This window comes from Mesoplodon bidens (assembly GCF_964165515.1).
Source record: "Mesoplodon bidens genome assembly, chromosome: 4".
NCBI lineage: Eukaryota > Metazoa > Chordata > Mammalia > Artiodactyla > Ziphiidae > Mesoplodon > Mesoplodon bidens.
Window position 1 is genome coordinate 34,994,708 of NC_138160.1, and position 26,624 is coordinate 35,021,331.

General features: G+C 38.7%; 1 protein-coding gene across 1 annotated transcript in view; it reads right to left on the minus strand.

The window, feature by feature from the left end:
* MROH2B (maestro heat like repeat family member 2B) overlaps positions 1 to 25,118 on the minus strand; it is a 60,295-nt gene extending 35,177 nt beyond the window's left edge. The window contains 19 exon segments of the mRNA XM_081231810.1: positions 673 to 789; positions 3,945 to 4,034; positions 7,839 to 7,882; positions 8,449 to 8,590; positions 9,217 to 9,257; positions 9,404 to 9,560; positions 11,820 to 11,933; positions 12,677 to 12,799; positions 14,640 to 14,713; positions 15,700 to 15,786; positions 17,626 to 17,716; positions 17,806 to 17,898; positions 18,289 to 18,299; positions 18,302 to 18,359; positions 18,363 to 18,428; positions 21,141 to 21,295; positions 23,964 to 24,062; positions 24,697 to 24,724; positions 24,727 to 25,118. Of these exon segments, the coding sequence (XP_081087936.1) occupies positions 673 to 789; positions 3,945 to 4,034; positions 7,839 to 7,882; positions 8,449 to 8,590; positions 9,217 to 9,257; positions 9,404 to 9,560; positions 11,820 to 11,933; positions 12,677 to 12,799; positions 14,640 to 14,713; positions 15,700 to 15,786; positions 17,626 to 17,716; positions 17,806 to 17,898; positions 18,289 to 18,299; positions 18,302 to 18,359; positions 18,363 to 18,428; positions 21,141 to 21,295; positions 23,964 to 24,062; positions 24,697 to 24,724; positions 24,727 to 24,840 (1,704 nt within the window). The 5' untranslated portion in view covers positions 24,841 to 25,118.
* Between the last annotated feature and the right edge of the window lie 1,506 nt (positions 25,119 to 26,624).

The window sequence follows — 26,624 nt, forward strand, 5'->3', positions numbered from 1 at the left end:
GTGATGACTGAATATCTGAGAAGGAACAGTTTCAAAAGTTCAGTAAGTCTAGTGGTTTCTAGCCATTTACGATGGGGAAAGGACCCTAAACATCTGAGAATTTCTTTGAAGAGTATATAACAAGACAGACTATGAAAATTTATTTTTTACTAGCTGGTCTTTATTAGCCTTGCAGAGTTGTTTTTTTTTTTTTTTTTTTTTTTTAAACAGACATCCTCCTTTTTCTTCCACATTCACATATGCTCTCCAACTTAGGCTAGGGTAGGGAAGAGGCAAAAACACTTTGCAAAAGCTCTCCAGGTTATACTTATATTTTCTCTAGGTGGAAAACCAATGGTATATAAGCTTACTTTCAGCTTACAAGTTTAATGATTTTGATACTTACAATCATACTCTTAAGTTATAAAGCCAAGGTCAAAATATATTTAAAATACTCTTGTTAAGTAAGAGTGATTAAAATTAATTTTTCAATATTTTCACAAACCTGGTTAGATAATGAAGCACTGATGTTTAAATAAGGAAGTTTCATTTTTCTGAAAAATTCTGTTGGACTCTCTTGAATGCATGGATAATTCTGAATGAGTAAGACATTAATATAATAACTGTCAGAGGTTTTCCAGAGGGAATTCATTGTCGTTGTCATGAGAGGAAATTGAAAGAAAGGGGTACCACCTGGCGTTGATACCCCAGGTGGTTGGGAGCAGCCAGAGATTCCTTAATCTGTGAGCTTACAAAGCCTGTGTCTTGGCAGGATGCTAAGGTGGTTCCCAAGGCTTTCCAAAGAAATTTCTGGAAAACAAAGGACAAGCAACATAGTTAAAGGTTGGAAAGCAAGACTGATGAAAAATGGAAAGAGTTAAAACAGTCATTTAAAGAAAAGACATTGAGGTAACTTATGACTGCTTACTAACCATGTACTTTCCTATACTATCTCTTCAAAGCATTCCCCGCCCCCCCGTCAAGGCTCTGTCCTCTACCTGTGTTCTGCTCTGTCCTCTACCTTTCACTCTCTACTGTAATTTTTAATTTTCTTATTTGTCTCTATGCTCAGAATTTCAATTCTTGGTTGCAGAGGGTCTTATTGATTATTTCCAGTGGACAGTCACTGGTAGCTAATAAGTGCTCATTGCATTAACATGCTCAATAAAATTGGGTAATTTTGAAGATAGTGTCATCAGATATTCTCAGACTCCACAGTATATTGACTTAGTTTATCGTTTAGGAGATTTAGAGTATAGTAATTTTGAAAATAATACTTTGTATGCTCTACTATTATCTCTCTCCCAGGAGTAGAGTGAGTTGTCCAGAAGTGCTGCCAGAATGGTATTAGGAGTGAAGAAGAAAATTCACATAGGAACTTTTACAAACGCATTGTGTCTTTAGTAAGGAACTCCTCTAAACTGGGAAAGGAAAGCACCTCATGGAGGAAAACTGGAGGCGGAGCATGTGGGGGATCATTCTGTGGCTTCCACCTCCCTTACAGGTGGTGAGAATGTTGGATTCATTATGCCAGCCCTACCCTGGTTACTTCTGCAGTGTCGGGATGGAGAAAAGGCAAGTAGGAAAGTCGTGTCTTCCTGTCATCTTTCGTTAGAGGCCATGTATGATGTAGAGCTATGCCTGGAGGTGTGGGGCAGCCCCTCAGTGGCTTGTGTTTGAACAGTATAGCACACTCCTGGATGTAAATAGGTATATGAACATGTGTGTATATATAGCTATATAATACCAGATTGGCATCTCTTTATTTAGACTGTCCATCTTGTTACACACAGGAGAGTAAAGTGGCCAGTTGGAAGTCCACTCTAAGGACCCTGCAGAGCTCCAAGGATTGTAGCTATGGAGTGGTTATTATTGATCAGAAAGGATGTATGGCACAGGAGGAAAGGAAAATCTAGTAGTAACAAATGAAATTAAATTAGTACATTCAGGAGAAATTGTACACATTAGTCTGACTTGGGATGAGAGGGGGACCTAAGGTGATAAAACAGGTGGAAGAGCTACCAGAGTAAGAGTAAAATCAGAGTAAGAATCTGACAAGGTAGCAGCCACTTCACTCTCGGTTGTCAAGGCAAAAGACCCCCATGATCATGGAATCATAATGAGGAAAACTGTTTACAGCACTGGAGTAAATACTAATTAGGGTCAAAGCTGCTAGAGTCTATTTAACTCCATCTTGGGAGAAGGACAGGAAAGAGTCTGGAAAAGTCTTGTGCTGAGAAAAAATTGATTTGATCAGGGGGAAATATGACTTACATGTGAAGGGCTAGCTAGCCTCAGTGGCCCCCAGTACTGCTGATCTGTTGCTTCTCTGCTGAATTTGGTCAGATTCAATGTACAGTGCATTCTTAGTTGGGGACTTGGCTAGGAATCCCAGAAATCAGAAACCCTGAATTGGAGAAAAAAATGTCATTGACTGCAAAAATAGCCATAACCTTTCTATCCCATCTCTATCCACACCTCCCTGCTATGGGAGTTTGCAGCTCTTATCAAGACAAGTCTGTTTCTCCATTCCTTGCATCTGGGCTGGTCTTGTGACTTGCTTTTGTCAATGGAATTGGTAGAAGCAATAGTATGCCCCTTCTGAGCTTAGACCTCAGGAGACATTGCATACTTCATCGCCCCCACCATGAGAGCAAGCCTGGGCTAGCCTGCTGGAGGATGAGGGACTGCAAGTAGCAGAAAAAAGCTGTCCTAGTTAAGATCATCCCAGACCAACCAATCCCCAGTGCACTGCAGTGAGGCTAGTTGAGATCAGAAGACTGCCCAGTTGAGCCCAACTCAAACTGTCAACTTGCAAAATTATAAGCTAACTAGGTGCCTGTTACTTTAAGCCACCAGGGGTAGTTTGTTATGCTTCTAAAGCTAGTTGGTACACTCACTTCTCTGGTGTTAAGTGTAAAGGTTTAGAGCCATCTAAGCAGCTCATTGCTTAATTGCTCTGTCTACTCATACAACCGTTATCTTGGACTAATCTTGTGGGTTTGGAAGCTTTTGGATGAATGAACTACATGAGATGTACAAGGCTAGTTCGTGTATAAGAAGATGAGTCATTGCTCACCAAATTTTCCTGATGGGTGTGTCTGCAGGCTGGATAGACCAATTTGGAGAATCAGTACTCTGTACCAAATTAGAGAGTCAATCAGTGAGGGGAATTTTGAAAATTACATAGAAGAGTTGGAGGTTGCTAATAAAGAATTTGTGGGAAGAGACACAGTACTGGGAACAGTTAATGACTTAGGAAATGTTTTTTCAGGAAAAAAAAATTAGGAATAATATAACCACAATGATAACCACCATCTACTTTTTATTGAACCCATGCCATGTGCCAGGCACTTCACTTGGGACTTTATCTTATTGAACCCTCATAACACTACAATCTTCAGAGGTAGATAAAATTTCCATTTTGTTGGTGAGTATACTGAGGCTCCAGAGAGATTAAAAAATTTACCTAAACCTACATAAGCAGTAAGTAGCAGAAGCTGGATTCAAACCCCATTTGGAATGGATGGTTACAATGTGGAGGGTTTGGTAGAGGTCATGTGGAGAGAGAGGAATGAAAGAAGTGGCCTTTGAGCATTCTTTTTTTTCAAGTTTTTAAAAAATTGTAGTAGATTATTTCTCGTAGCCAGCCTCACAAGACTGGCCCAGTGTAAACCAAGGCATAAGCTGCATTAAACTAGTGCTATGGTAGGGGCTGCTATTTGCCTTCCAGTATCCATTTTTCTTCCTTCTCTAGAACAGAACCCCCAAATTTTAGTTAGGCATGTATTTGTCTTGAAGGCACTATACTCGGCAGTTTTCCTTGCAGATAGGTGTGGCGCTGTAACTTTTGGTCAAATGTAAAGTGAAGAGAAGGGAGCATTTTTCTAACCATTTCTCCCTCCTTTTGGTCATAAAGTAGAAGCTAAGGTCTCTGAGCTGAAAAACCAACCTTCTCAACACACGTGATAACTGTCCATTTGCTGGTTGAAATCCTGACTCAGTTGAATGGTCCAGGCTATGTCATTGATCTTCCATAACAACTCTTTGAGCAACCGTTGTAGGAGGTGAAAGTCAGATACTAATGTGATGGTTTAATGTGCTTTCTTGGTGCTTTTTTGTTACAATGTATTCTAAAAGTATAAAGTATATATTACATGGGATTATTCCTTTTCTGATAACAACCTGTTCTGAATTCCCATTAAGAATTAGATGCGCAGGAAGGGCAAGTAACTCCGTGTAAGTGCCTTCCTTTTTCCTTTTAAATAAAAATTGCCGAAAAACTTAAAATAGAAACTCATCCAATCTGAAACTTAAAATTGAAGTTAACATCTTTCAAGGTTTGGGTAGATTTGGAAGAAAACTCCATTTGTCAAAGTTAGTTTGCTTTACACCATACTAAGAAAAAGGGACATTTTTGGAATAGTGAATTAAATGCCTTGAAGAACGAATTAGATATACAAGCACAAGTTGCCAACTTCAACTCGAGTAGTGAAATATTCCTCATTTCATCAATTATTTTGAGCCAGGGCCACAATCAGTTTTCTGAACCCATGTCCCTCTTCATTGAACAATACATAAAAAGGTGTTTTTGTCTTTTTGGAGGACAAAATCCATTTGCAATTTCTAAAATCTACAATTTCTCCTGTGTTTTCTCTACCTTAAGCTTAGAAAGAACACAATGTCAAAACCAGTGAAAAGATTTGTATTCATTTTCTTAATAGGAACTCATTCAGTGGATCCTTTGAAGAGAAAAAAATTGTACAACCTTGGCAGTATAAGGGAAGAAAGCAACTGCAGACAGTTTGGAAAAAGAAGCCAAGAAGTATACTCAAGATTGGAGGAAGGAAAAGAACTGTTCTCAAGGATTCTCAAGAAAGAACCTTCCTTCCTAGTAGGAACAGTTATTTTAAAATGGTAGCAGGGGGGCTTCCCTGGTGGCTCAGTGGTTAAGAATCTGCCTGCCAATGCAGGGGACATGGGTTCAAGCCCTGGTCAGGGAAGATCCCACATGCCACGGAGCAACTAAGCCCATACACCACAACTACTGAGCCTGTGCTCTAGAGTCTGTGGGCCATAACTACTGAGGCCACATGCCACAATTACTGAAACCCGTGTGCCTAGAGCCAGTGCTCCCCAACAAGAGAAGCCACTGCAATGAGAAGCCCACGCACCACAACAAAGAGTAGCCCCTGCTCGCTGCAACTAGAGAAAGCCCACGCCCAACAACAAAGACCCAATGCAGCTAAAAATAGAAAAAATTAAAAAAGAAAAGAAAAGAAAAAAAATAGTAGCAGGGGAAAATAAGATAAAAATTTCGAGAGAGTGAGGGGAAGATAAAAGAAGCCTGAATATAGGAGGAGAGGTGGATCCCAGAGTTAAGGACCAATAAGCATAGAGCCATTGCTTTCAAACCTCATATGAGATAAGATTCACTGTGGGTATCATTAAGACCTGTGAGCTCGCAGGTACCCCACCTACAGATTCTGATTCTGGAAGGGGGGTGTTGGGGGTGGGGTGCTGTGGAGAGGTCACTGAAATCTGACATTTTAAAGAAGCCATAGTTCACATGAAAAGAAGTTCAACACTGCTAATTATTAGAGAAATACAAATCAACCCTAAATGTCCATCAACAGAGAAATGGATAAAGAAGATGTGGTACATATATACAATGGAATATTACTCAGCCATACAAAAAAATGAAATAATGCCATTGGCAGCAACATGGATGGACCTAGAGATGATCAAACTAAGTGAAGTAAGTCAGACAGAGAAAGACAAATCTCATACAATATCACTCATATGTGGAATCTAATTTTAAAAAAAGGTACAAATGAACTTATTTACAAAACAGAAGCAGACTTATAGATATCAAAAACAAACTTATGGTTACCAAAGGATTTGGGGGGGAGGGATAAATCAGGAGCTTGGGATGAACACACGCACACTACTATATTTAAGATAGATGACGAACATGGACCTACTGTATAGCACAGGGAACTCTTCCCAAAATTCTGTGATAACCTATATGAGAAAAGAATCTAAAAAAAGAATGAATATATGTATACATATGATTGAATTACTTTGCTGTACATCTGAAACTAACACAACATTGTAAATCAGCTATAATCCAATAAAGTTAAAATATTTAAAAAATCTAGCCAATTTTATAATCAAATTCTTCAAAAATATTTGACAGGTATTTTTAAAAATATAAATTTAAAAACCATTAAAATTACCCTGAGCTTTCTCTAAAAAAAAAGAGTTACCTATTCTATAATAAATAGTAATAAATACAGAAAAACCCCACAAAAAAACAAAAACAAACTACAATGAGGTACCACCTCACACTGGTCAGAATGGCCATCATTCAAAAGTCTACAAATAACAAATGCCAGAGAGTGTGTGGAGAAAAGGGACCCTCCCTACACTGTTGGTGGGAATGTAAGTTGGTGCAGCCCCTATGGAAAACAGTATGGAGGTTCCTCAGAAAAAAAAAATAGAGTTACCGTATGATCCAGCAATCTAGGCATATATCCAGAAAAAACTATAATTCAAAAAGATACATGCACCCCTATGTTCATAGCAGCACTATTTACAATAGGGAGGTCATGGAAGTGACCTAAATGTCCATCGACAGAGGAATGGATAAAGAAGGTATTGTACATATATGCAATGGAATATTACTCAGCGATAAAAAGGAACAAAATGATGCCATTTGCAGCAACATGGATGCAACTAGAGATGACCATACTAAGTGAAGTAAGTCAGAAAGAGAAAGACAAATATCATATGATATCACTTATGTATGGAATCTAAAATAGGACACAAGTGAACCTATCTATGAAACAGAAACAGAATCACAGACATAGAGGACAGACTGGCTGTTGCCAAGCAGGTGGGCTTGGGGGAGGGATGGAGTGGGAGGTCGGGGTGAGCAGATAGAAGCTTTTATATACAGAATGGATAAACAACAAGACCCTACTATACAGCACAGGGAACTATATTCAATATCCTATGATAAACCGTAACAGAAAAGAACATTAAAAAAAAGAAAGTATATATATGTATAACTGAATCACTTTGCTGTGTAGCAGTAATTAACATAACATTGTAAATCAACTATACTTCAATAAAAAAAATAAATAAGCCATAGTTAATTCTTGTACAGGTGGCTTATGAACCAAAACTCTGCTGGATTAAAAGCGCCCTGCCCATGGGTTCCTTGATCTCCCGTAGGCTCCTGAAATCAAAATGCTCTCTGTAAAGCCAATGTCCAACTCCTATCTGCAATTTACTCTTTTGGGGATTTGACATTGTCTGTGGCACTGTTTGGTTGTCAAGGTCCAAAAAGTTATGGATGAGAGAAAGATTCTTTTCTGGAGAAGGGATACAACATGGCCTTTTTGTGTTTAGACATCAGGAAAAAGATAGTGAGAAGCAGATAGAGGAGGAAATGGAGTTGTATTTAGGAGCAAAGAAGTGGAAATTATGTTAATCTGTTTCTTTTTATGAATGGTGAAAGAATGCAATTGCAAGGAGAGGAAAAATACTGAAAATTAGAGAAGATTTAAGAAAGACAGGGAAAAAATATTAGTAAGAAAAATATTAGTAAGTGATATCTTCAAAACTGTCTTAAATTCTGAATCAAATTGAAGACTAACGATTATTGTTCAAATTGTGGTGATTTAAAGAGGATAAAATTCTTATGTGATCATGTCTAACAGTCTAGTGATTTTCTCAAGAAAAGGAAATGTTGTTTCCTGTCCTTTGGAATCTAATTCTTTTTTGTAAAGATGGGTAACTTTAGGTGAATTCATCACCCCATCATCAACAATTAGTCTAGGAGCCATCTTTACCTGAAGCAGCATGGTCTCCCACAGCACGATACTAGTGTTCTTTCCTAGAAATAGAAATTGATGCAATAAGTGCCAAAAAAACCCCCCAAAAAAACCACCCAGTATCCAGGTCAGCACTGGCTGCGACTGTTCCGTTTCAAGCTTTCTCCCTATGCAGGATGGTTATTTCAGATTAAATTTACTATGTTGGCAATTCTGAATTGCTAGTCAGCTGGACAGAGGGTCTTCAATCCATGATAAAAATCCAGGCTTTTTGCCAATTTCAACAGTAACTACTGAATTACCATATCTTAATATTCTAGCATGGATGAATAATAACTTTTTAGAACAATACCAAAAGAGAGCTTCTCTAAATACAAAAAAAAGACCAGAGCAAAATTTCCTGCTAAATATGTAACACACCTGGTCCTCTTATAATATCAATATAAGTATTTGGTAGAGAAATAGAACATAAGGAGTCCAGGACAAAATAGAGCTGTCTACCTTGCATGTCAAGTTCATTGTCTTTATTGCCTAATATGAACATTAATGGCTTAAGACATAGAAGTGGTGCCTCATTTCCTTGTGTTCTTGCCTCCTTGGATAAAGACCTGATCCCACTCCCTTGTACCTTCCAGAGGCTGCAGGAGCTCAGGTATGCGTGTTTTCCATAGCTCTACCAAATTTGGGTGAATTATCTCAGGCAATATCTTCAAAAGTCCTATTGAACTGACCCCACGTAATTTCCCTAAACTGGCAAGCATAGATATTACCTGGAGGAAGGAAGAAAAGTTGTTAATCAACTCAGGGATATTTAGAAGGCTCACCTACCTTTTCCTTTTTATCACTGTTCTGTATTCTCTTGAATCCTTCATTAGATAGTCTTTTAACAAACCATCACAGTCTATTCTTACTTATTCTAGATCAAAGCTAATACTTAGACAATCCATCTTCCCAATTTCCTTCTGAGGATAAAGGTGTAAAAACATATGGAAACCATCAACCAAAAATAAATGAAACATACCAACACTTAGATATATCTATTAATTAAATAAGGGCATGTGGAAATAGTGCTCAAGCACATATGTGGCCAAAAAGAGAGAGAGAAATCTAAACAACAGATGTGGAATTTGTTTGAATGGTTCTTATGGATCAGATTCAGTCTATGTTTATTTAAAAAATCATAAATGAAGTTAAACAAACATTTCAGAGTGAGAAGATAACCTTGCGAATAATAAATCTTCATCAGTGTCATTAGTATAGCAGAACATTTATTATGCCATTTTAGTGTTTCTTTTGTTTTGGAATATCTATGTAATTTTTATTATCATTTATTTGGAGCTGAATTGTCTATATTAGTTTAAATTCATACCACATTGGTTTTTCATAACTCACTCACCAGAAGTCTGGCCAGTAGCTGTTGTGGTGAAGGAAGTTTCACTAGAAAGAGAAAGCAATTTTCATGACTGCTATGGGGTCTAGAAAAAATCAGATGGGGCTTGGGTTTACAAGCAACGCCCTGTAGCCTTTCTGGAAACTAGTCTCTCATAAGAGAAATGTTTTGCTTTGTTTTTGAATGTACAAACCAGCTCCTGTAGAGATGACAAGTGCTGTTGACTCCTTGGCATTATTCTTCTTCCTCTCCTCTGCCATAAACAGAATTCTGATGATATTAAACAGGTATTTCAGCGTTCCCATATATTCTGCAGGTACCACAAAAGTCAGGATTCTTGGCCATAGCACCTGTGGAAAACATAAGGCAAGATGCAAGGATTGCTTATTCTTTTTCATTATTCCTCTTTGGTCCTCTCTGTGTGTTTCCCTCTAATTTAGAAAACTTTCTCTCACGTGTTATTATTTTGCTCTTCAGGCCAAATCAAAATGAAATCATGAAGCACAGTCTATGCACAGCACATCACTTTCAGGTGCTACTTGCAGTGAGTGTTGGTCAGTGTTTCTCCGTGAGGTTGCTGCTGGAATTTGGGACAGGACAAGTCGTCATTGTGGGTCCCTGCAGCAAGGGCTGGGCTCCACTCACCAAGTGCCGTTAAACCCCTTGTCAATATGACAACCAAAAATGCCCCAAATATTTCTCCAAACTCCAAGACTGGAGTGGAACTGTCCAAAGTGAGAAAGATGGGGAATGGATGGCGATTGGTCTGCTGTTGCTGTCTGTGCTCCAGGTGCTGATCTTCTTTTTCTTCTTTTTAAATTAATTAATTTATTTTTGGCCATACCACGTGGCTTGCGGGATCTTAGTTCCTTGACCAGGGATTGAACACATGGCCCCTGCAGTGAAAGCGCCAAGTCTTAACCACTGGATCACTAGGGAATTCCCCAGGTGCTGATCTTCTTGCTCTGGAAATCTGCAACACCTGATTTCTGTAGTCTGTATGTTTCACGTCCCCTGAAAAACTCCATTATTGTTCACATCCTAATGGAAACAGGTGTCAACTTGGACTCCTCCCTTTGTCTTGGCATCTGTATTTAATCACCAAGCCTAAGCCTAATCCTTTCCTTTTTAAAAAAAAAAACAATTTAATTTTTTTTTTTGCGGTATACGGGCCTCTCACTGGCGCGGCCTCTCCCGTTGCGGAGCACAGGCTCCAGACGCGCAGGCTCAGCGGCCATGGCCCACGGGCCCAGCTGCTCCACGGCATGTGGGATCCTCCCAGACTGGGGCACGAACCCGCGTCCCCTGCATCGGCAGGCGGACTCCCAACCACTGCGCCACCAGGGAAGCCCCAAAACAATTTAATTTTTTTACTTATTTATTTTTTGTCTGTGTTAGGTCTTCGTTGCGGTGCGTGGGCTTCTCATTGCAATGGCTTCTCTTGCTGCGGAACATGGGCTCTAGAGCGCAGGCTCAGTAGTTGTGACACATGGGCTTAGTTGCTCTGAGGCATGTGGGATCTCCCCAGACCAGGGCTTGAACCTATGTCCCCTACACTGGCAGGCAGATTCTCAACCACTGTGCCACCAGGTAAGTCCCAAGCCTAGTCTTTCTTAAACTGTAAGATTTCTCATGCCCTTCCATATTGCCCTTTCTACTATTATGACACAGTTCCAGCCCCTATGAATCTCATCTCATCTCATATATAGACTCTTTGTGCTTAGTCTACTCTTAAATCAGTGTCTACTCTAAAATCAGTGTCAACACACTGATTTCCCACAGTTATCATTTAAAATGTTTAGCCTTTGCTTAAAATTTTCATTGGCTCATCAAGGACAAGGAAGGAATTTGGCATTTCAGACCCTTTGGAGTCTGGCCTTAGACTACTCTTTCATCATTTACTACTAGATCAGAATTTCCTAAACTTTAATATGCATCAGAAATGTTGGAATTTATTTGCATGCAGATTTATGGGCCCCATGTCCAGACATGCTGATTCATTTAGGTCTGGCATGTGGCCTGAAAATCTGCATTTTAAATAAATAGCCCTGGTAATGCAAAACCCACACCTTAAAAAACCATCCTAGATAAAGCCTGTGACCCCCTTAAACTGGCCTTCTGATTGTCTCCTTGCTGTGCCATGTATTTCTGGCCATTAAATCCTTTTCCAGGTTGTTTTGCTTAAGCAAAATGCAGATTCTAAGGCTTCTCCCCTTGAGGTTCGGGTTATATTAGGCCTCAAGTGAGGTCTGAGAATGTGTGCTTTTAACACCTTCCCAGATAAATGGGGAAAGTTTAGCATTCACTGCGTTAGAATCACCACTTACAATATGTGTCTAAGTATGTCAGGGGAAGAAGAAAAATAATATATTAAGATGGTTATAAACTGCCATTTGCCATCCAGATATAAAAGATTATTTAGCTAATTTTACACCTGTTTTTGAGGAACTATTATGTGCTGGCACTGAGCATCCCAACATACTTCCTCTAGTCAGAGCATCAAAAAGCTGATGACACATGGAGTACCGACTCGTATCTTTACTCCTAAACGGACAGAGCTTTAGAAAGATGATCAAATTAACTATGAGTGGTGACAAAAGACCCCTTACCTGAGGCATTCCAATGATCAGTGGATCCAGGGTTTTTAAGACCTCCAGGCTTTTTTCTTGGATACATTTCTCTCCCTTTTTGGTCTCCTGGGAGTTAGGCTTTATTGGATTCTCCTTTAAGAAAGATGAAATAGGTGACTTGCTCATAATCCCTGCTGTCGGTCGCCTCTGACCTTACTTGGACGTGTTCTTAGCCTCTGGGGTGGAGGATGCAATCACTCAACTTAAAGGGCTTGTAGAATCCAGCAATCTTGGTCTCCAGTATCTAATCCTGTTTTAAAGTGCACTTTGGAGGAATGGATTAGAAAAATACATCCCTGGCTGAAGCAGAAAAGCAAACATTGTGAGGATCCTTGGACTGCAATTACTCCTTTTCTACCTCAGGCCTTTCCCCTTTTTCTCTGGGGCAAAAATTTCCAATGACACTGCTTCCTAGTGGAGTGGACTATAATTTTAGTTGCAGTGAATTTGCTAAGATTACTCAGATCTTAAGCACGTGTTTTTCAGGCTCTTCATCCAAAGGAACTAGTGTAACAAGTATGGATGTTTCTTGTTTTCTAGAAACAATTCACTTTCTCTGCCTTTCTCCAAACCACCCCCAAGCTTTTGAGGCCAGGTTGCCTCCTTTTTGGGAAAAACTGATTTAACCTACCTTGGGTTTATTTTATGTTAAAAAGGATATCACTGAAAGAAAACCGAGAACACTAGAAGCTGAAAAATTTATTAGTGAAAGTGATAAGGCTGAAATATAACCTCTAAGTCAGTTTCTATCTTGGACCACAGATACTTTTTTAAAATCCAGTTGAGTCAACTGAACTTGCTACAGGGCAGCACTCAAAATGGCGCCCTCTTCGTACCAGATTCTTGTTGGACATTGTAAACTGGGAGAAGATGTAGTCAATCAGTGGCCCGCCTTCCTGGGCTTCAATATAGCATTTTTCACACATGGTTTGGATGAGGAGGAGGGTGGAATTCCTCACCTAGAGTAAGGAAAATGCATTCACAACATTTTACTCTGAATAGAAATTTAGATTCTCCTATTCTGTAACCTTCATGGATCATTCAGTGGAATCTTTCCAAAAAAGAGTATAAATTGAATGATCTTACTGTAATATATAGAGCAGGAAGTTATCTACAGGCTATGATTTAAGTGTCACTGGCAAAGCTCTCTTTAACCAAAATCTTTCTTGCTAGTTCCCAAGACATATTCTCTATTACTATATATTATGAAACATTAGTAACTTTGGGCTAAAGCATGGCCTCGCTTCAAAAATCCTCAGTGAAAGATACCACACTGAAACAAAGTTCCACAATTCCTTATCCACAAATTCAAACTCTAAATGACTCTGAAAACTGGGATTTTGTTTCTTAAATTTGGTGCCAACTAATTGGTAGCAAAACCCAAACTGAACTGTTTTAAAGCTATTTGTAGTCTTTACCTCTTTTATATAGTGTGATATGCATACATTTTCTTGAAAAAATATTAATAGGTTTGATTGTGGGCTACTGTCACAGTAATGTTTTTCTGAAATCTGGAAAGTTGTGAATTCTGAAATAAGTCTGGCTCTACAGATTCAAATAAAGAATTATGAACGTGTGTCACAGGTTTTTTATAATTTGGCTTCAATTAATTTATTGGATTGCTTCCCTGGAGGATAGAAATCTCAGATCTAATTCCTTAGTGAACGGGTCTTTTAATGGAGGGTGGGAAGAAAATAATTTTGTGCAGGGAGGAAGGGCCACAAGGTGGCAATTAACAATTAGCATATCGGGGCTCAGTAATCTCCCTAATTAAGGAGAAAGAGGTATATTTTCTCTTTATTTTTGCCCGATTAACTGGCCTTCCTTAAAGTTTCTAGCTCTTTTATTCTACCCTAAATCCTAGCAATTCTTTGATTGGCTTGGTCAGTTACTGGGTCAGGTTTTTATATATAATCACTCCATTGTTGTTTTTGTTTGTTTGTTTTGTTTTTTGTGGTACGCGGGCCTCTAACTGTTGTGGCCTCTCCCGTTGCGGAGCACAGGCTCCAGACGTGCAGGCTCAGCGGCCATGGCTCACGGGCCCAGCTGCTCCGCGGCATGTGGGATCTTCCCGGACCAGGGCACGAACCCGTGTCCCCTGCATCGGCAGGCGGACTCTCAACCACTGAGCCACCAGGGAAGCCCTCCATTGTTATTTATTGCATAGCTTTGGTTATTTTAAACATAGTTATTGGTGACCAAAACCTCTTAGGGGAATTTTTTTCCTCTTCATTGGCTTCTGTGTAGGGCTTTGATCCAAACAAAATATGGTTTTCATACAAATAATACTACAATTGCTAATTTTAAAAATTGTTCCCATTTAAGTTCTATGTCTTTTCCAAAGTGGAATACTTTAATCAAATAATCAGGAAATAATGACAAATCTATTGTGTGTGCAAGACTTGCTCCAGGTGCTTCTTGATTGGAAAATAGGATGTCTCTGCTCAGAACAGGGTTCAGGGGTTATTATTTTTTGGAGGAAGAAGTATTATCTTTATAATTAACAATTAATTTTTCAACTAATTAAATTTAAAACTTTTTGAAGAGCATGGCAGAGTGATGCTCTGGGCAAAAATCTTTTTTTTTTTTTTTTTTTCTACTGAGAAGCCCTTGAACTGAATGTGCTTTAGAGCTTTACTTCGATAGAGTTTATCTTTTGGGGAAAGATGGAGTTCTTTTAAAAGTAGAATTGATCACTGAATTCTTTATAAAGCAATCTCATAAGCAGATTCTCAAAACCATTTCATTTACTCCTAAAACTATCATTATCCAAATAAAAGTCCCCATTAATTCTCTTACTTTAATACTAAGGTCGCCCATGATGACTTTGGCTGTTTTTTCAATTGAAGTGATGTGATCCCCCAACTGGGGCTCTGAAAGATAGAGGGAGAAATTGAGAGACCCACTTCAGAAGGACTACAGTATGTTCTAGAATTGATGAAAACCCATTAGAGTTATGGTACATAGTTGCAAAGTCTCTGGTCCTTAACATTTTTTGTTATTCAGTTCCCTCCTACCTTCTCCTTTTCCAACTCTTTACACATGTTGATTGCTTTTTTGTTCTCTATTACATTTTGTTTACCTTGTTTAAAATGTTAGATTCTTAAGTGCATTCAATACATCATGCCTAATGGATCGGCTTTAAATTTCGTAGACGACTTCATGTTTCTTCTGCCAAGTCTTCAGTAAATCCCAGGGTAAACTGAATTTTAAAAAACTATGATAATGATTCACTTTGTTATAAAGCAGAAACTAACACACCATTGTAAAGCAATTATACTCTAATGAAGGTGTTAAAAAAACTATTACAATGCTGTGCAAAAATGAATTGTCATATTTTATTGAATCCAAGATATAATTTTATGAGGCATCATTATCTCATATTGTGCCGAGTGAAAAACTCTAGTGGGTGATGATAATTAAAGATGCTATCAATTATAAGATGCATTCTGATACAGTGAAAATATGTGCTTTTTGGAATTAATGAAATATGAAAATTTATTAAATTCTCCTCTTTTCTAAATGTACTAATTTATATAATATTGTACATTCTTCCCACCCACTCCCTGTTTATCAGGCTATCTAACCAGTTTACTAGCTCTTTTAAATTCTAGATTCAATTCTCAGATATTCTACTCATTTAGTGGGTGCACCCATAAATATCATGAAAGAAGAGAGGTAACTAGAAATGCCTGTTTAGAAGTAGTAGCTTGTAGACACCTAAGAAAACCAAGCTTCACCTGAATATGATGCTCTATGAATTTCCCAAAGACATGGGATAGAATTAGAGACAATGCACAAGTTTCAGTTTGCTTTTTGGTACAAAATAAACCACTCTGCTGTCATCTTTACTGCTTACCTTCAGCACTGATAGCAGATCTTAACAAAGTCAAGATTCCCATTCGAGTGGCTTTATTATTACTTCTCATTTGTTCATCAAAAAATTCTATCAGTACCAAACGTAAGGTAGATAGCTAGTGGGAAGCAGCCGCATAGCACAGGGAGATCAGCTCGGTGCTTTATGACCGCCTGGAGGGGTGGGATAGGGAGGGTGGGAGGGAGACGCAAAAGGGAGGGGATATGGGAACATATGTATATGTGTAACTGATTAAATTTGTAAAAAAAAAATTCTATCAGGTCTGCAGGGCTGGAATGGGCTGTGGGTTTAAGAAATACTGGAGTCATAAGAACTCATTTTCACCTTAGGTCAAATACTTGTGAATGGGAAGAGGATCATTCCATGAGGATTGTAAAAGTCACTCTCTGGTTGGTAACCAGATTTTATTATGTCCATACTTCTTTAGTATCACAGAATTAATTAAACAGTTTGGTCACTAAGAGAGCTAGACCCACTTCTGTTCATACCTGTGAATGTAACCTTATTTGGAAATTAGGTTCTTTGTAGATGAAATCAAGTTAACATGAGGTTGTCTTAAATCAATATGACTGGTGTCTTTATAATAAATGGATAGAAGATACAGACAGAGACATAGAGGGAAGCCTTGTGAACATGGAGGCAGAGATCAAAGTGATGCTTCACCAGCTGTGCAGCTGGAGACTTGCAAGGAAGCAGGGAAGAGTGAAGAAAGACCTGGATGGAGTAGAGAGGTTTGGGTTGGAAATGTTAGAGATAAAGTGAAGAACTTAATTAGGCTGGGGCATAGAGAAGTGGAAACTATAGAAACAGAGGTGGTCAGTTAGGAGAGAACTAGACCATACTAGAAAGGTATGCAATGAAGTAGAGGAAATGACATATTTTGGGAGGGTGCAGGTGTTGGAGGTCTAGGATTGCTCTTGTCTCTTGCCCTGAGGGACTATATTATAGTTTTGTATCCTGACCCTGGGAACTTGGTGCTTCCTCGACAACCTGTATCTGGTATTCTAAGCAGGTGATGGGCGGGATTGTGACATGAAAGCAAGAACAAAAGGGGGAGAGTGAAGGAGGGAGAGAGAGACAAGGGATAGATACAAAGAAATGACAAGGAGGAAAAAAGATGACTCGGGTTTGATAGAGTTTCAAATAATCTCAAATGCCAAGAGAAAAGCATTTCCTAGACTTAGGGTTGCCAACTCTTACAGGTTTGCCTGGAAATAAACCCATGCATATATAGTCAATTAATTTTCAACAAAGCAGCCAAGAGTAAACAATGGGGAAAGAATAGTCTCTTCAATAAATTGTGCTGGGAAAACTGGACAGCCACATGCCAAAGAATGAAATCGAATTCCTACCTTACATCAAACATGCAAATTAAATCAATATGAATTTAAGACTTGAACATAAGTTCTGAAACTGTAAAACTCCTAGAACAAAACATAGGAAGAAGCTCTTTGACATTGGTCTTGGCAATGAATTTTTTTGAATTTGATACCCAAAGCAGAGGCAACAAAAGCAAAAATAAACAAGTGGGACTACATCAAACCAAAAGGCTTCTTCTCAGACAAGGAAACCACCAACAAAATGAAAAGACAACATATGGAATGGGGAAAAATATTTGCCAACCTTATATCCAGTAAGGAGTTAATATCCAAAAATATGTCTGAGACTTTTCTGGTTTTAGAACTGAAAGTTCTATTTTCCTGGAAGTCCTTTAGTCCTGGGCAGATCAGTAGGATTGGTCACCCTACCAGCTGCACTTTTCTTGGGAGCAGAGAGGATAGGGAAAGGCACAGAATACTTTGAGTTGAAGAAACATTTTGTGTGTATGTGTGAAAGTAACAAATGTGACAGTTTGCACGCACTTCATCCTTGTCATCATCATCACTTGGAGACATTTTAATTAAAAACCCTCTGGATGCTGGGTCCTACCTAGAATGAGGAAACAGTCTGAAGCTTCGATTTCATTTTCCTTTACTGGAGGATCTAGAACTCTGCACACCTGAATGAGAAGAAAAAAATCAGGTGGTAGATGTTAAAAAGAGAAAGCTGTTGAAAATGAAACAATCAGATCTGACAACATGGTCTTACCTGGTGGAGTAAATTGATAAAGATGGTCTTCCTCAAGGCCTTTGGAAGGCTAACGTCATAAAGGACTGCCGCGGTCAATATCTGTCTTAGACTCTGGAATAAAAGCTCTTGAAGGTTAGCTGGAGGCTGCCTACGGAGCAGCAGCACAGGATGTGGAAAGCAAATCATTACTCATTACGTTTTGTGAGGAGAACAAACCCATAACCTTTCTGTCGTTACCAGTTGTCTTTAGTGATTCTGCTCCTCTACCTTGTTTAGTTCCCCAGCAGCTTGAACAGAAATTCCTTTCTGGAGTTTCCACCATCCGGCTATGCCACCGATCGTTTCTCTACCTCATATTTCCCAAAAGGTATTTAAGTTCGGCTGCCCAAACACGTGTTCCTGAGTTGAATTGAGTTCCTTGACCCCTCTTGAAAATTAACATCCTCCAGGATGATTGCTGGTCAACTATCAGAATCGGTTTCTTTAGGGGGTGGCTCTCACCTGAGTGACTGGAAATCAATCTCTTTGTATTTATACTGCTTCAGGAGCCAAGAGACCTGGCCCAGGGCGAATTAACAGAGGTCTTCCCGATGGAGCAGCAGGCTCACCGTGGGGCTGTGAGCCTTAATGATGGCCAAAATCTGCAGAGGCAGCAAACAAATACTGTTTCTCACACTTCATTATGCTTTTTGTACACTTCTCAGTATACCAGAAGCTTTAGATAACCACCAAAAAACTTTCCTCACTGCTTTCAACCGAGCAAGGTTTCTTAAAAAAATGTTTAGGTTAAGATCATTGTATGAAGGAGAGTTATATTTGTATCTACATCTATATCTATATTGATGCTCATTTCAATATTTTCCCCACTCTTCCATTTCTTTAACCTCTCTCTAATGGTCACTTTCTTTTACTATATTAACAAATTTAAAATTTCCCTTATATTAAAAAAATTCTTTGATTCCATATCATTTTAGCCCCACTGTTATCCTCATCCAATTCTGTTTCTCTTTCCTTTCTTGCATAGCAAAGCTTTTTGAAGGAGTGGTCTACCATTTTTACCTCCACTCCCTAACTCCTCTTTATTTCTCAATCCACTGTCATCTGGCTTCCACATGACATGAAAAATGAACCAGTACAAAATAAAAATGCAATATATTGATGATAAAAATGTAGAAATCATGGGCTTCCCTGGTAGTAAAGTGGTTAAGAATCTGCCTGCCAGTGCAGGGGACACGGGTTCGATCCCTGGACCGGGAAGATCCCACATGCTGCACAGCAACTAAGCCTGTGCACCACAACTACTGAGCCTGCGCTCTAGAGCCCGCGAGCCACAACTACTGAAGCCCGCGTGCCTAGAGCCCGTGCTCCACAACAAGAGAAGCCACCACAATAAGCCCACGCACCACAACAAGAGAAGCCCCCACTCGTCGCAACTAGAGAAAGCCCGTGCGCGGCAGTGAAGACCCAATGCAGCCGAAAATAAATAAATAAAATAAGTAAATAAATTTATTTTAAAAAATGTAGAAATTACAAAAATTAGGAGGAAGCAGAAAACACGGTACCCACAGTACTCATAGATAAGCACTGTCTGGTGTGTTTTTAATAAGTTATTTCTTTATTTGACATTCTTTCCTATCTTTTTCTTATGTATTTTAATTTCTTAAAAATTGACACCATTCTTTAATCTATAGTTCTATATTCTGCTTTTTCTACCTAATAAATGCTTTTTTTTCTATTAGCTAAATTTTGCTATACAGCAAACCACGTCAAAACTTAGTGGCTAATAACAATAACCATTTATTTCACTCAACACTGTGTGTCAGCTGGAAGGTTCTTCTACCACATTTCCATGCAGTAGACACGTTTCAAGATTTTTCTTTCTTGAGCACCATAACAATGTCCTCTGTAGATCTGTCTCTGCTTCTTGAAAATCACTCCTTTCTTAGTTTCTAAGATCTCATTCTTCTTGCTTAAGCCCTTCCGAGGTTTCTTTTCTTTTGGTTTTTTAAAGATTGTTTTGATGTGGACCATTTTTAAAGTCTTTATGGAATTTGTTACAATATTACTTCTGTTTTATGTTTTGGTTTTTTGGCCGTGAGGCATGTGGGATCTTAGCTCCCCGACCACGGATCGAACTCGCACCCCCTACATTGGAAAGTGAAATCTTAATCACTGGACCACCAGGGAAGTTCCCCAAGGTTTCTTATTTCTTTAAAAAAAAGTGCTGTGTAGCATTCTTTATTATGTGGGCAAGACCACTTTCTGGGTTTCTTTTATTTCTGCCTCTTTATATCCCCTTTCCTCTCCCCACTTCCCCTTTTCCCACTGGACTCACTCAAGTATCACGTTATCCCATCCCTAACCTATGCTTCAGTGGGTTTTATCCCCTCTTTAGGGACTGCACGTCTCCTGTAGTGATGACTTCATGGGTTGCAAGCTCAGTTCCAATGTCATGGCCTTTCCAGTGCTCACCAGGGGTTAAGTGCTTCTCTCCCTGTGCTCCCTTATTACTTTGTGCACCTTCTTGTTACTTGCCTAACTTCCTGTGGGAGGCTAGGAAAGTAGTCAGCAAATTTGCATTGAATTTTGTTTTTCAAGTGGCTTGAAGAAAAGACATCCTCAGAGTATTTTAAAAATTTCATGTTTGCTAATGATTTAACTATCCCAGCATGTTAAAAAATGATTGCTTTAAAAGCTCAAAATATAGAAAGGAAACTGCACTAGAGAAGGTAGCTAAGTGTTAAATCTTTTATAATTTAGCAATAGAGATTGAAAAAGAATATAATTTAGCCTACTTTAAAAAATCATAGCAATTAAGCAAGATAAGGATGGGATTATATATGTGAATGCACTTTGTAATCTATTCTTTATAAGTCATTACAGTATTTTGAAGCAGACACCCTCCTTCTTTAGATATCATTTTAATTCATTGTGATATTCACAGACACAGGAAATTTCTCTGGACTGGTGTTTTTCCTAATCAGTGACAGCCCAAATATGGGTTATGATATAGCTAAAATTCCATATATTTTGCTCATTTTAATTATTTATTGTTCTCTGCACACTTTGGCATGTCTGTTCCATGAGAGTGGGGATTTCGGTCTGTTTAACCTCTGCTGTATCCCCAGTATGGGAATGATGTCTGGTATGTCATGGGGACTCAATAAATATTAGTTGAAATAATGAGTAAATAATGATTTGAAACAAGAAAAACAAAAGATTTTATAAACCTGATAAGATACAACCCACAGCTTTCCAAGAGAACTAAGATGAATTATCATGTCAAAAAGAGAAGAGGAAGTTCAACCAGCATGCCAGGAGAGCTAGCTGGAGGCATGCTGAACCCCTCTCACTTGTGTGGGCGAGGTCGTGGCTGCCCACTTGTCCATGATATACCGGAACAGCATGAAGATTTTGTCAGAGAGGCGATTGGCATTCAATCTGGGGTAGGGGAAGTCTCTCCAGTGGTTGACATACTTGTAAATGGCTCTGCTGAACTTCTCAAGGGCTGCATTTTAAAAACAACCACAGACTGAGGAAAATATCAAGGTAGGTAGGACAAATAAAATAATTTGAGAAGAGTGTACTGATGATTAGCAAATGTGTAATAGTTTCCATAAAATCTTTTGTCTGCATGAAGTAAATATATAAAAAGTGTTCAAGCCACTTTAGTGAACTGTAAATTAAAACCATAATGAAATATTACAACATACCATCTGGAATTGCTAAAATTTCAGATAGTCAATGTCAAGTGTTGACAGGACTAAGGGGCAGCTGATATTTTTATATTCTGCTGGTGAGAGTGTGAATTGATTACAAACACTTTAGAAAACTGTTTGGCATTATCAACCAAAGTTGAATATGCTTTGTCTATGACCCAGAAATTCCACTCCAAGGTATATATATGGGCACTAGATATGCATACATATGGGCACTAAAAATCTTGTACAAGAATGTTCCTGTTCAATTATTTTTGTAATAGCCTCAAACAAACAAACAAAAATGATCCAAATGTTTGCCAACAGGTAGAATGGAAAAATTGTAGTATAGACATGTAATAGTATACAGAAATGAAAATGGACTACAGGTACACAAAACATGTATGAATCTCACAAATAGACAAAGCTAATCTATGGTGTTAGAATTCAGGATTGTGGTTACCCTTGGAAAGGATGGAGAGGTGATGACCAGGAGAAAAGATGGGGGCTTCTAGGGAGTTATTAATGTCCAAATTTTTTTCTTGAGTTGTGGTCAAATGGATGAGCTACTTTGTGACAATTCATCAACCTGTATATTTCTGATTTTTATGTTTTTCTCCATGTATGTTTTACTTTAATAAAATTAAAAAATCTTGGGCCTGCAAAAATATCATATATATCACATATATATTTGCATCAAGTACATTAAATAATAATTTTTCCTTCAGCCCCTCATGCTATCCCTCTCATTAGATAGTAAAAAAACTGTAGTTTACTCTCTCAAGGATACCTCATCTACAAATAACTCTATGGAAAAGATCCCAAGTATCTTAGCTTTAGAGCTGGTCAGTTTTGGTTTATTCCTATCCCCTCCAAACTCTCTCTGATAATCTCATGTTACATTTTGTCAAATCCATTTTGTGTGTGTGTGTGTATGTGTGTGTGTATGTGTGTGTGTCTTGCACTGCCCTATAATGAGAAGGGATGGTGCCTGGTTTGTTGATGGTATCTGAAACAACAAGCAATGTCTGTTTATTTGCTGTTTGATTGAACACATAGCTAGATGGATGGCTATTAAATTTTATACCTTTTCTTTACTGGCAGTCAGGCAAAGTTGCTTAAAGACTAAAGCGCACTTAGATAAATTTATAACACACAGATGAGAATTCCCTTATTCATTGCCACGATGATTTCTGATTTTATTTTCTTTTACCTTCTTGGTTATTAATATTGGAGGTAGAAATGCACTTAGTGGCACCAACATTTTTTTGCTGGGACACAATGTTAGCTGTGATAGTAAGTAGGGAAAGTAAAAAATATTGAAGAGTGGGCTAATCTAGTATAGTAGTTTGAGTCCTTGAGTCCGATTGTACGTGTCTCTGCCACGTGCCAGCTGTGTGATTACAGGCAAGCTATTTAACCTTTCTAAGCCTCAATTTCTCATGTGTAAAATGAACAGAAAATGTTAGCCACCTAATGGGGTCACTATGAGGGTTAAATGAAATAATAATCTTAAAATACCCAAGGCAGTGCCTAAGCACATGGTAAATTCTCAATATTTGTCAGATACAAATATTACCTTTATTGAGGACAGACAAGAGGAAATGGGTAAAATAGAATAGAAAAGACTTGGTTGATAGGTAAAGAAGATATTCCTAACAGTATAGGCTTTAAAACATTATAAAATAGTAGTGCTGGGGATGTCAGAGGTGGAAGGGGTCTTAGCAATCACTTCATTTGTTGTTTTTAGAGGTGAAATTGAGGTTGAGAGAAGGGCAGAATCACCAGATGGCTCAGTGACTGATCAGAGAAAAGAATCCTGGTTTTCAGACTCATCCAAGAAGTCTCTCACTGTGCTGAAAATGCGTTTTCCAGGAACTCAAGGGCATGTTTTTCTCTGTAGATTGTTGATTACTGTAGTTGTATTTCAGTTTTGGGGTAGACGGATTTGTGACCATAGCTTGTTTACCCATTTTCCTTGATTGTATAATTGCTTGTATTTTGATTAGATTGTTCACTTATCACTTTCACAATATTGCATTACAAAGAGATGCCAAAATTTAGCTTATGGCTAAGAGCTCATAAGCTCTCATAATCACTGTTGAAAAGTATGATCCAATTGATGAAGGAGGCTAGTATAAATGGACCTGGTGTAAGACAGTGGGAAGAATATGGACTGGGTGATCATGTAGACCTGGATGCCACCTCTCCATCTCACTGACTGTCACCACCCTGAGAAAATCGCTTAGCCTCCATGACCCTCAGTTTCTCATCTGTAAAATGGGCTAATAGTACTTTGCAGAACTGCTGTGAAGATTGACAGAGATAACTCCTGAAGTAGGCCTTCCATGTGGTAGGCACTCAGTAAATGGTAGCTACTATTACTAGAAAGGACAAGACTGGAGTAAAGGGAAAAATAAGACATTTGCTCCATTCATAGTCTGGTCTTAACAAAGAGAAAAACACAGGGATACCCACTGATACAGAAAGCTCCCTTCATCCTTTCCTCCTCGGCCAGCCTGAGCATGGTTTGCATGGTAAGCAGGATCATCATCATGAAGGGAATGCTCTGGGACACTGCAGTGAGGAATCAATAAGCATGTCAAGGCTTCATAGGGGAAGCAGATGAGGTACAGTGGGAAGTTGTTCTCTATCCCTCCACCACTGTAATGCCAGGCTGTAGTTAGAGAATCAATTTGTAGTTAGAGTACCTTAAAATAAGGTACCGGCTATACGGCCATCTGTACCTGTTGCTTAGTAGCAATTACTTACTTGAATAATTATTTATGTTTGTCCCTCCCACCAGAACTTGCCTGTATCCCCAGGGCCTAGCACAGGTGATAGGTGCTCAATAAATATCTGTTCAATAAAGTGGTTTAGATAAAAACATCCTAGGAAACACTTACTTCATGTAAGAGTTGAGCGGCTTGCAGAATATGGCTTGTGGAAAATGTGCTTCTGCAAACACAAAGCCAGACGAAAAGGAAAATGAGGGTGGGAGAGAGTCCAGACAAATTCAGAGCAGTGTGGACCCGTGACTGGCCAGCAGGCTCATCTATGCTCATAAACAACAGCCCAAATGCCGCTATCAATATTCTTTAGTATAAAAGAAGGGAGAGATCCTCTTCCTTCTGCTGTTTGCTCCCATTTGTGTTTACACAATTAGAATGATTATTTCCCAGGGAAAATGTGGACACTATTCCCTCCGTACTGTAGCTCATTTCCAGTTCAGCCAGGGCAAAAGCACAACGAATTCATTTGGTAGCTCCAGGATCCTGAAGTTACTTTGTACTTCATACATCACAGAGTTGAAATCATGTTCAGCGATAGACACCAACACCTCCCCAGCTAGCATTCTGATTTCTCTGAGGATCTGAGGAAGAAAAGGAAAATAACAATAACAGCTAGGAAGAGCAGAACGAGTCAGCAGAGGGGAAATATTGATAGTTTACATAATATTTATAAGTTCCTTACCTTTTCAATAGAGGGAGAACAGGCTGTTACAAACCCAGGTGTAAGACTCTAGGGTAGGTGTCAGTAGCTGGGAAAGCAGAGGTAATTCAAAAGCACCTCAAAGGCAGATTTTAATAGGATTCTTGTAAACTTGGGGCAATACATGTTTTCTTGTTAATTAATCAGGTACCATGAATGTAAGATTTATGTTTTATGTTGAAGTGATATGAATTACTGAAGGGAACAGAGAGCGAAAAATGGGCTAGGATTTGGGCTAGAAAAACCCAAAGCTAGCTAGAGATTTGGGTTTTAGTATTGTCCTGATCTAATTATCTTTGATGTTGGAGATATTTGGAGGTACTTCTGCTTTTGGTAATAGTGAACGAGGTCAATTTGATCAACTTTCCTGCTCAGGAAAATAAAAAGTGCTGGGCAAGATATTAAAAAATATACTCATAGAAACATCAAAGAGATCACAATATAAGGTGGAATGAATTACTCAGTTGAGATCTGGACAAGACTGGAAATCCAGAGAGATAAGCCCTGCTTTTGAGGATGCTTTGTAGCAGTTTGGGACAATAGTCAGAATTCAGGGCCAACCAATGGTGAGATCCTGGTCATCTCACCTCTTATCTTTTAGGCTAAGACCTCAACGGGCTGCATTGATATGAAAGGTTAAATAGGCTCTCCACAGACTGTAGTACAACATTGAGTCACAGAAGTTGCCCAGAAAAATCTTAAGCCCTGAAATTAATCATAGATTGTTTGTGCCCTTGGCAGGTAAACAAGTAAAAATTCTTTCTGGAAGGAAATAACTTTATTTTAAGACTCAAATTATTTCTACAAATAATTTTTCAGATACAATGTCTAGTAGATATAGACAAGTAGGCACGAGAAGAGATAAGAATTCATATGGGAACCAAGAAACTTCAGTTCTAGTTATTTGTTCTGTCAATAGATAGCTGTATTACTTTGCAAACAATCTCTCTAAGCACCAACTTCCTCATCTACAAGTGGATGGGATATTACTCCTAAAGACATTCTTAGCTCTACCTTGGTTTGCTCATCTGTGTTGGGGTAAATAATATGCGCTGTAACTGTATCCAGGTTACCATGAAGAACTAATAAAAGGGACCTGTGGTCCTGACAGTGATGTAGAAAATTTTATGGATGTCTGCATGGGTGCAGTTGGGTTAGGTAAAGACCTGTTGCTGGTCCTGACACTGACTCATCATCAAAGATCAAACATACATTGTCATCTCTTATGTCCTTAGAAGTGTAATAAATCAACCTTTGGACAATTGCATCATCCAAGATGTCAGTATTCTGAAGAAGGGAAGTGAGATGACCATAAATGTCTTCCTGTGAACATACAAGGTTACACACAGAAATTTATCTTTAGGAATCAAAGGCTTATAGGTAAAGCAAAGTTCATTCTAAAACCTATTTTAATTTGACTATATTTCTATGGAAAAATCTAACTGAAGGTAGGGGTGGGCTACCCAACATACCCAACATACTAAAGTCTCTTGAATTTCACTGTTGTAGGGCACTCAGGGCAATGGAAATGTCTATCAACCTAATTGTTGCTCTTACTACCAGAGACTGACTATGGCATTAAGGAATGCAATGCGATTCCCAAAGAGGCTGCTAAGCTATGAAACTTGTTCCTAAAGGGGATTTATA